We start from the raw sequence: 10,754 nt of genomic DNA on the forward strand, positions 1-10,754 counted from the left end.
TTTTTCATATTGGCTTTATCAATTTACATTCTCACCAGCAATGCACGAGGGCTCCCTTTTCTCCACATCCTTGCAAGCACTTGTTATCTCTTGTCTTTTTGATAATAGCCATTCTGACAGGTGTGAGGTGATATTTATTGTGGTTTTGACTTGCATTTCCCTAATGATTCGTGATGTTGAGCATCTTTTCATGTGCCTGTGGGCCATCTGTATCCTTTTTTTTTTGAAAAATGTCTATTCAGGTCCTCTGCCGGTTTTTTAACTGGATTGTTTGTTCTTTTATATTGAGTCATATGAGTTATTTATATATTTTGGATATTAACCCCTTATTGGCTATATCATTTGCAAACATCTTCTCTCATTCAGTAGGTTGCCTTTTTGTTTTGTTGATGGTTTCCTTTGCTGTGCAAAAGCTTTTTAGTTTGATGTAGTCCCATTTGTTTATTTTTGCTTCTGTTGCCCTTGCCTAAGGAGACATATGCAAAAGAATATTGCTAGGACTAACGTCAAAGAGTTTACTGCTTATGTTTTCTTCTAGGAGTTTTATGCTTTCAGGTCTTACATTTAAGTTTTAATCCATTTTGAATTTATTTTTGTATATGGTGTAAGAAAGTGGCCCAGTTTCATTCATTTGCATGTAGCTGTCAAAACACTATGGTACTGGGGCCGGCCCTGTGGCCGAGTAGTAAAGTTTGCGTGCTCTGCTTCGGTGACCAGGGGTTTCACTGGTTTGGATCCTGGGTGTGGACATGGCACCGCTCATCAGGCCATGCTGAGGCGGCATCCCACATGCTACAACTGGAAGGATCCACAACTAAAATATGCAACTATGTACTGGGGGGATTTGGGGAGAAAAAGCAGAAAGAAAACAAAAAGAAGATTGGCAACGTTGTTAGCTCAGGTGCCAATCTTTAAAAAAAAAAAAAAAAGCAGTATGGTACTGATGAAAAAAAAAGACACATAGATCAATGGAACAAAATAGAAAGCCCAGAAATAAACCCATGCTTATATGGTCAATTAATCTACGACAAAGGAGGCAAGAATATACAATGGGAAAAGACTGTCTCTTCTTTATACATTTTGGATACTAGTCCCTTATTAGATAAATGATTTGCAAATATTTTCTCCCATTATGTGAATTGTCTTCACTTTCTTGATGGTATCTTTTGAATCACAAAAATGTTTAATTGTAATGAAGTCCAGTTTGTCTATTTTTTCTTTTGTCATTTGTGCTTTGGGTGTCGTCAGTGATTTTGTTTTTAGTACAGTAAGTGAATTGGGAATTTATAAGTGGTCCAGTATTAACCATTGATTTGAAAGAGTAACCTCTGTACTTCAGCCTTGGATTTTTCTGTCACTTTTTAACTCCCAACCTATTTTGCTGATTTTTAGACTTATGTCACTACGTATGTTTTTCCTTGGTGTCTAATGTCACTCATGTTTTGTAGGGTGTCGTCCCAACTGCTCAGCGGGCTGCCATCGTTGTGGGAGTAGAGCTGCCAGTCTATGATATTACGAAGAAGCACCTAATATTGTCAGGGGTGATGGGAGACACAATTTTAACCCATTTTGTGTAAGTATGATAGGTTGTGCTCATTCTGTATTTCCAATATTTTGAGCACAAAAAGCATCTTTCACTGAAGTCCTCATGTATAATTGATAATGGGTACATAGGGCCTAAATACCTTGTCTCTCTTAGCACCAAAACTGCAAGCCTTCTGATATGTGTACAGAGATCCCAGATGCTACGGGCACTTTGGTACTTGGGGGCAGCGTCTAATACAGCAGCCTGTCACATGTCTGTAGGATTCTCCTTTGTTCTTACACTTGGCCTCTATATCCAGTAAGCTCATCTGTTATTTGCTTTGGTTAATTTTGGATCAGAAAGCAAACTTTTCTCAAGGAGAATCAGAAAAAAAGGGTGAAATTTTGTAGGGCCTATGAAACGAAACCACAGTTTTGGTGATCTCATCCTACATTTTCTTTATCTTGCAATTTTTATGATATTTTACTACTCAGATGCGTCTGGCATATGATGCTGTGGTTTGAAAAATTTCCATAACTAATAGATAATGCATGGCACTTCCTGCTTAGGAATCTTGCTAGACTTATAAACTTCACCCTTAAAAAAAGTAAAAGGCTCTCTGGGGCTGGCCCAGTGGCTTAGTGGTTAAATTTGTGTGCTCTGCTTCAGTGGCCCAGGTTTTGCAGGTTTGGATCCCGGACATGGACCTACACACTGCTCATCAAGCCATGCTGTGGCGGCATCCTATATACAAAGTAGAGGAAGATTGGCATGGATGTTAGCTCAGGGACCATCTTCCTCAGGCAAAAAGAGGAAGATTGGCAACAGATGTTAGCTCAGGGCCAATTTTCCTCACAAAAAAAAACGAACAAAGAAAAAGGCTCTCTGAGTTTCGGATTGAAGGATGAAGGGGATAACTTTTGAATGATGTCTCTTTACAAAAGATTTCCTTTCTTTTTAGATTGTAATGAAAGAGCAAGTGCTAGGTTTTATCTGACGAGTCTGTCTTATTGTACATTTATCTTTGGCCTAATTTCTGTTTAGTGAGCAGGGGTAGAAGTGGGGCGATCTGTCGTCTTCAACTTTTCATCTTTAGTTCCAGCTTTACGTGCGGCTTGGCTGGGGCTCTCGCTTCCAATCCAGTTGACGTGGTTCGAACTCGCATGATGAACCAGAGGGCAATTGTGGGACATGTGGACCTCTATAAGGGCACTTTGGATGGTATTTTAAAGGTATGCACACTGTGGGCTTGGGTTGCATTTTTGGTTTTCTTTGATGCCTCAGACCTTCTTTCAGTCCTTGTTCGTAGTTGCTACATAATCATTCTGAAGATGGCAGAATTGTTATGTATATTTTTAGTAGCCTTTGAGAGTCATTCTCAGGTAGACAAGCTGTCTCCTTGGTGATCTGCTGGTGCACAGTGGTCCTTAATAGAATTATTCCAATTTGAACACTTGAGAATGTAGGACACTTTTATCAGTAGCACCATGAGAATTATTGATAGAAAGGACTTATATCCCACATTTGCCTGCTTCAGACAAGACAGAGACCCTGTAATAGAAAATCCGGTACTCGATTTCAGTTCCGTGTTGTTCACACTTTGGCTTTGGAAATTTCTGCTATGTCATGTTTGTAGGAAGCTGAATATCATAAATGTATTATATAATCACTGGTGATAATGCTTCTACAAGAAACAAATTTGGGACTAAAATATGATATCGCCATATGCTTTCTCTGCTATTAGTTTAGTTTAACAGCTGTTATGTATCAGGCATCATTTTAGTAGGTACAGAGAAATTATAGTGTACTGCATGTGTATAAACAGTTAACACCACTTGGTAAGTGATAAACTCAGAGATCTATGGGAGGAAATTTCAGTCTGATGTGGAAGTTTGGGATAGGCTGCCTGTAAATGGTGGCATCTTGAATAATAATAAATTACATCTGTTGAGTGCTTTACTGCGTATCTGGAACTGTCCTAAGGAGACTTACACGTATTCGTTTATTTGATCCTCACCGTTACCCCATGAGGTAGATACTGAAGCACTGAGAGGTTAACTAATCTGCCCAAGGTTTCACAGCTAGTCAGTCGGAGAGCTGGAATTTCAACTCAGACCGTTAGACATCAAACTGACATTCTCAACCTCTATACCATGGTGCCTTCCTCATGTTGGTGGCTATGGGTTAGTTAGGTTATAAAAGATTTGAATCCTATGATGAGGAGCTTGGACATTTTTTTACTCGACAGGGAGCTATTGAAAGATTTTAATCAGGTCACATTCTCATTTTAAATAAATCACTCTGGCCCGGTGGAGACTGGATCTAAGACAGTGGTTCTTAATCTTAGGTGCACATTGGAATCATCTGGGGAATCTTCACAGCTTCTGTGTCTACCTTAGACCAATGAATTCAGAACCGCTGGGGGTAGGATCCAGGTGTCAATATTTTTAAAACTCCTCAGGTGATTGCAATGTTCACCCAAGGTTGCAAACCACTAATGTAAGGAGATAAGCCTGGATCAGTAGTTTTTAAAACTTTAAGGTGCATCAGAATCACCAGGAGGGCTTGTTAAAATGCGGATAGCTAGGCCCTATCACTAGATTCTGATTTAGTAGGTCTGGAGGATCTGAGAATTTGCGTTTCTAACAAGTTCCCAGGCAGTACTGATGCTGCTAGCCTGGGGACCACATTTTGAGAACCACTGACCTAGGAGAAAGGGAAGCTGATTAGAAGCCTCTTATAGTAATCGGAGCAAGAGGTGATGAGGGCCTGAACTTGAGCATGATAATGGGAATGTAGAAAGTGGGATAGAGTTGAGAATAATTTAGTTGATAAAGTCAACAGGATTTGGTTGACTGGATATGGAAAGGTATGGGAGAAAGGAGGTGTCAAAGATGACTTCCCGGGTTTTGGGTTTGATGACCATGTGGTGGCATTCATTGACAGAGGCATCACAGGAAGAGGATCAGGTTTTGTGGGGGACATTACAGTTCTGGACACTTAGTTTGAGGTGTGTGAGGAACATTCAGTGGATATATTTGGGTACCCCAGTCTTAATTTAGGGGAAAGTTCAGGGGTATAGATAAGAGCCTGGGGAATCACTGGTGTACAGGTGTTTTATAACTGTGGAGGGGGAGACCAAGGAGAGCAGGTAGAAGAGTTCACAACCTTTTTGCCTTCCCAGCACACTGGAGTATTATAAAACTTTTCTGTTAATAGTGATTTGCAAAGGCAGTGATTGTCAGACCCTGGGGAGTAGAGTTTGGCAAAAGCCTTCCCTTGGTATTTCTGACTTGCTCAACCTTTCACTTGACAATCACTGGTGTATCGAGAAGAGCAGGGCCAAGAAAAGAACTCTGGGGAACACCAGTTTTTAAGGGCTGGGCAGATGAGGAACCCAGGAAAGACACCAAAAGATAACAGTTCAAGATATGAGGAAACTTAGAAGAGCGTAATGTCATGGAGGCCAAGGGTGTAATGAGTTTCAAGAAGGGGTGAGTAGTTATTTAATGTCAAATGCAATAGAGAGATCCAGTATAAAAACTGCAGTGTGTGTTGGATTTAATGTTTTCTAGAGGAGGTTTTGCTGGATTGGTGTTTGCAAAAGCCAGATTGCTGTGCATTGAGGAGTGTGTTTAATCATTCATTCATTCAGTGCAAAAAATGTGTAAGTGTCTTATGTGCCAGGTACTGTTCTAGGTTGTCAAAAAAGTTTATGACACTTAAATTCTAATAGGAAGTGGTGATAAGTAGACGAGTGTAAAATACTCTTTTAAGAAGGTTGGCTAAGAAGAGAGAGAAGGTACAATAATATAGTAATAGCTAGCATTTACTGAATTCTTACTATATGCCAGATACTATAGTATTCCTTTAACTCTCACAGCAACCCTACGGAGTAGGTATTCTCTTTCCCATTTTATAAATGGGGAGACTTAGGTTCGGAGCACCTAAGTATTTACTCAAGATTACACACCTACTAAGTGGCAGATCTGGGATTTCAAACAGGGTCTGTCTGATTCGGAGGTTTGTCCTTGTAACCACTGTGCTCTGTCATATCAGCAGAGACATATTTTCATGTTGACAATAACCTTTAAGTACTTATACTCACTCACTCACTTGTTATTAAAGTTCTTTAAAACTACTTCACTCTGTATTGTCATGATATATAATAGCATCATACTTTATTATTTCATCTGTAAGAGTCCCAAGACACTTTGGTGAATGGAGTCATGCATTCATCACTGACATAGAAAAGAGCAGCTGCAGATCTCATCCTATCACCTCCATCTTAAAGCCCTTGAATGACTTCTCATTGACTCAAGGCTCCATATGATTTGACCCCTTTTTACTTCTACAGCCTTATCTCTGCTACTTTTTTTCTGCATTCGAGACATCCTGAACAATTTCTAGTGCTAAACTTTCATCCCCAAGTTTTCACTCGTGCCAGATACTTTTTTAGATGCCCCTCACCCTACCCTAAATACCCTTTCACTTGACTAGCTCCCACTCATTCTTCAGATCTCATTACTTTTTCATAAGGGCTTTCCCTGACTGTTGAGCTGGATTATCTGTACATAGTTCGTGTACTTCCTTTGTTATATATCATTTATTATATTTTAAAAAACATCTTTATTGAGGACTAATTCACATATCGTAAAACTCACCACTTCTAAGTGGCTTTTGGTATGTTCACAGATATGTGCAACCATCGTCACCACAGTCAATTTTAGAACATGTTCATGACCTCAAAAAGAAACCCTGTACCCTCTAGCGATCATCTCTCCATTCCCACATGCCTAAGAAACCACTAATCTACTTTCTATCTCTACAGATTTACCTATTCTGGATATTTCATATAAATGAAATCATATAATGTGTGACCTTCTTGACTGGCTCCTTTCACTTACCGTAATGTTTCAGAGTTCATGCGTGTTGTAGCATGTATCAGTACTTTGTTCCTTTTATGGCTGGATAATATTCCATTGTGTGCCTTTATCACATTTATTCATATTTGTTACATTTTACTCTAATTGCTTTTAATGTCTGTCTGCCCCAGTAGACTCTAAGTTCCGTGAAGGCAGGGCCATGTGCATCTTGTTTATCACTTGATCCACAGCAAATTATTTATTGATTGAATGAATCTGCATAACTTCATGAAGTAGCCTGTTGTCTTTGTTTGTCTACAGAAGTTCATTTGTTTACACACAACTACCTCAAGCCAAAAAGTGTGCCTCCAAGTTCTAACGTTGTGAAGAAGCTGGTCACTGTTTTGGAGCTTTATAAGGATTCAGATGGCTCACGGGAGTGTTAGAGACCCTCATTATGTGTGTGTGTTCATTTGTGCAAAAAATACTTATTCAGATATTTATTGGACACTTTACTGTACCTGACTGTTTGGTGGTGGGGAGGTAATGGTGACTAAGACAAACATAGTCCCTGCTCTCCTGGAGATCACATGCTAGTTGAGGGAGACAGACAATAAACACACAAATAGTAAACAGTATAATTTTAGATAGAAGTAAGTGCTAAGAAGAAACTAACAGCATGACATAGTGACTCAGAGATGGTGATGGGGAACGACTTCAACTCGGCTGGCCAGGAAAAGGCTGTAAGGAGGTGACATTTGAGCAGAGGTCTGAATGATGAGAAGGTGGCGGCAATGTGAAGATCTGAGAGAAAAGCATTTCTTAAAGAGGGAGCAGGTACAAAGGCCCTGGGTTAGGAATTAGCTGGACATGTTCAAAGGTTAAAAGGGAGGCTGGCGTGGCTGAGTGTGGTGAATGAAGGAGAAAGTGGTAGGAAATGGAGCTGGAGAGAGAGGCAGGGGCTAAATCATGTAGGATCCTGTAGGTCATTGCAGAAAATTTGCAGTTGGAATGAAATCCACTGGGAAGCCATTGGAGAGCTTTAAGCAGGAAAGTGACACTATTTGATTTATAATTTTAAAAGATTGTTTTGGCTTCTAGATGGAGATTGTAGACCAGTTAGGAGGCTTATTGTGGTAGTCCAGGTGAGAGGTGATGGGGTTGGATTGTATCTCTAAGATCCCATGTCACTTCAGCTGTCTCTGATTCTAGGTTCTCTGAATCCTGGGCTTTTTTTTTTTTTGGCTGATTTTCACAATTTTCAAACATCAGTTTTAGTGCGAGACCTTCAGCATTTGTCGAAGATCCATTGGGGGAAGCATATTACCACTAAGTTTCCATAAATAGCACCCTTATTGTGTTACTATTTGCTCCAAAAAATGGTTAGTATGGATAATTATCTCCAGTGTTCTTAATCTACAGGGTGAGATAAGGGATATTTACAAATCTGGATTCTCATATTATTGTCTTACCCAAATATATAAATTTTTTAGTGTAGTGGTGGGTTTTACCTTACCAGTAGAACAGCAAATTAACATTTTTCAATGACTAAGACAATGCCTAACACAGGAGTTACTTAATAGATATTTGTTGATTAAGTATGAACTGTTTCTGCTGGCTGAATTCAGCAGACACCAACAGTTTATCACTTTTGGTATGCATAATTTGTCATTTAATTCTCATAACCACTCAGTTGCTTTGTGTAGGATCCCCAGTGTATAAAACAGGAAACCCAAACTCAAAGCAATTCACATTGTTCCTCATGTAATCCTCAAAGCATTCGTGTGAAGTAGAACATGGCATTACACAGAGTTTACAGTGATGAAGCAGATGCCGAGAAGGATAGTAACTTGCCCAACTCCCTATTCCCTTACCCTGCTTTACTCTTCTTATTAGCACTTATCATTTCTGGATATAATATATATCAATTTGTATTTGTCAGCCCTACTAGAGTATACACTCCATGAGAAGGAGGGACTGTATACGATCTGTTGCTGTGTAACAAATTATCCCAAAACTTAGTGCCTTAAAACAACAAACATTTATTATCTCACAGCTTCTGTGGGTCAGGAGTTCACTAGCAGCTTAGCTGAGTGCCTTTGTCTTAGTATCTCATGAGGTTGTAGTCCAGATGTCAGCTGCGGCTACAGTCTTCTCAAGCCTTGACTGGTGCTGGGATATCTGCTTCAAAAATCACTGATGTGGCTGTTAGCAGGAAGCCTCCATTCCTCTCTGGCTGTTGGCTGGAGGCCTTAGTTTCTCACCACGTGGTTTTCTCTTCGTGACATAGCAGCTGGCTTCCTCCAGATTGAACCATCCAAGAGAGAACAAGGGAGAGGCAGAAGCCTTATTATGTATAAAATGTCTTTTATGACAGCATTGGAGGTGACATAAGTTCACTACTGCCATATTCTATTGGTGGCTCAGACCAATCCTGATGTATTGTGGGAGGGGCTACACAAGGGCATGAATAACTGGAAGTGGCTCTCCTTGGGGCCCATCTTGGAGGCTGGCTATCACGGACACTTTTTCTCTCTTGTTTGCTATTATATTTCCAGCATCAACAAGAGTGCCTTGTATATAGTAGGTGCTTAGTAAATATTTGTTGAATGAGTGGGTGGATGGATTTAGACTACATATGAATTTAAAATGTATGTCTTTAGAAAAAAGGACCATTCATGGTGCCATAGTTGTTGGGGAGGGACATGGAAGATGAGTACTAAAATAAAAGTAATTGTCAGATGTAAAAAGAAAGGGAAATTCACTCTGTTTTTGATTATATCTTTTCCTCAGATGTGGAAACATGAGGGCTTTTTTGCACTCTATAAAGGATTTTGGCCAAACTGGCTTCGACTTGGACCCTGGAACATCATTGTATCCTTTTAGAACACGAGAATGAAAGCAAATGCTTCAAGCTCCCAGGTAATTGTAGGATATGGGGAGGAAAATGTGATTATCTAAGCCTTTAGGCAAGCGTGAAACTTAAGCATTCTAATAGTGACTGTTGAGGATGGAACCAAGAGAAACATCTGTCAGTTGGAGTCCAATACAAACTAAAGGGAGTAGAAAAGATATGCCAAAGTTTCCTCTTTAAAACAAAACAACAACAAACACAGCCAACCTAGAAGGGGCTCTGAAGTTTTTGGAAACCCTGCTGGGAGATGCCCACAAGAATGTTCTCGCTGAGGTGGTCAGTATTTCCTACTTCTAACTATAGGACCAAAGTAGTTGGGAAGTAATGAGATAGCAAACGCTCATAGGGCAAAGGAATCCAGAGCCAAGTAGGGCTCTTTCCCCATGGGTGAATCTTCTTCCTTTAGCTGTGTTTGAGTGCCTCCTATGTGCAGAGTCACGCGTTTGATATTGTGTGTGGTGTCGTGTGTATAGTGATAAGCATTGCAGGATTGAAAAGTAATTCCCTACCCTTGTGGAGTCTGTAGGCTGAGGGAGATAGTATCTCCCTCCTTTCTTGCTCTGATCTCCTAATGTCTGTAACAATTACTCTAGCACCGAATCCTATGTTGTTATTGACATTCTTGGTTATTTGTGTGTGTGTGTGTGTGTCCTGTTTGTCCCTTAAGACTGTAAGTATGTTAGAGTTCTAATCTGTTTGTGTTGCTAAATGCCAACAATCATAACAGGCACATGGTGGGCACTCAGCGCATGCTTAATTTGCCAAGTATTATTTTAAAAATGATTTTTAAGCAAGTGCAGCTTAGAATAGCACAGACTAAGTACCTCGGTTTAAGAGAATGCAATGCATAGTCTTAGAACTGGGTTTGGCTTTTAGTATCAACCCAGTGATCTTCCATGACTTACTCCTCAGTTTTTTATTACATATGAGCAACTCAAGAGGCTTCAAATCTAAGGACTGAATTATATGTGAGCCAAGCCCTGCCAACCTTTCTACTTTTTTCTTTTCCCTATTTCCGTGTTGTAATGTATTTTGACAGAGTTGTGTTTACTGAACCATTGGTCTCCCAAGGGCCTCCTGATGGAAGAATGATAGGATGGTTCAAAATTGTTCATATGTTTGTGTTACCATGTTAACTTTTCCATGAGAGGAAATGTTAACATTGAGACTCTGGCCCCAGATTGGTATCTTCTGTGAAGATGGATACTGATGGATGACATTCCAAATGGCCTTCTTTTGAAATGTGGATGAAATGCAGTTGGTTAGCCCCAGACTTGGGCTAAAGCAGAAGGCATAGGCCAGGGCAGTTACCACTATGTATGTTATAGACCTTGGTTCTCATTAAAGTAATTATTGGCAGAATCACTTTGGCTTTGTCTTCATTTACTATTTTCTTCTTTGCCAACTCTTTAAGTTACATTCTCCAGAAGTGATAAAGAGAAGGTGACTG

General features: G+C 39.9%; 1 protein-coding gene across 4 annotated transcripts in view; it reads left to right on the forward strand.

Moving 5' to 3' along the window:
• Positions 1-10,666, forward strand: part of SLC25A14 (solute carrier family 25 member 14) — a 30,462-nt gene extending 19,796 nt beyond the window's left edge. For all 4 annotated transcript variants that reach the window (XM_070501740.1, XM_070501739.1, XM_014852959.3 and 1 more), the window contains 4 exons: positions 1,449-1,573; positions 2,622-2,757; positions 9,184-9,264; positions 10,217-10,666. In XM_070501740.1, the coding sequence (XP_070357841.1) occupies positions 1,449-1,573; positions 2,622-2,757; positions 9,184-9,264; positions 10,217-10,258 (384 nt within the window). In that variant the 3' untranslated portion in view covers positions 10,259-10,666. The remainder of the gene's footprint in view (positions 1-1,448; positions 1,574-2,621; positions 2,758-9,183; positions 9,265-10,216) is intronic.
• Positions 10,667-10,754: the final 88 nt, after the last annotated feature.

The sequence above is a fragment of the Equus asinus genome, chromosome X (genome assembly GCF_041296235.1).
Source record: "Equus asinus isolate D_3611 breed Donkey chromosome X, EquAss-T2T_v2, whole genome shotgun sequence".
NCBI lineage: Eukaryota > Metazoa > Chordata > Mammalia > Perissodactyla > Equidae > Equus > Equus asinus.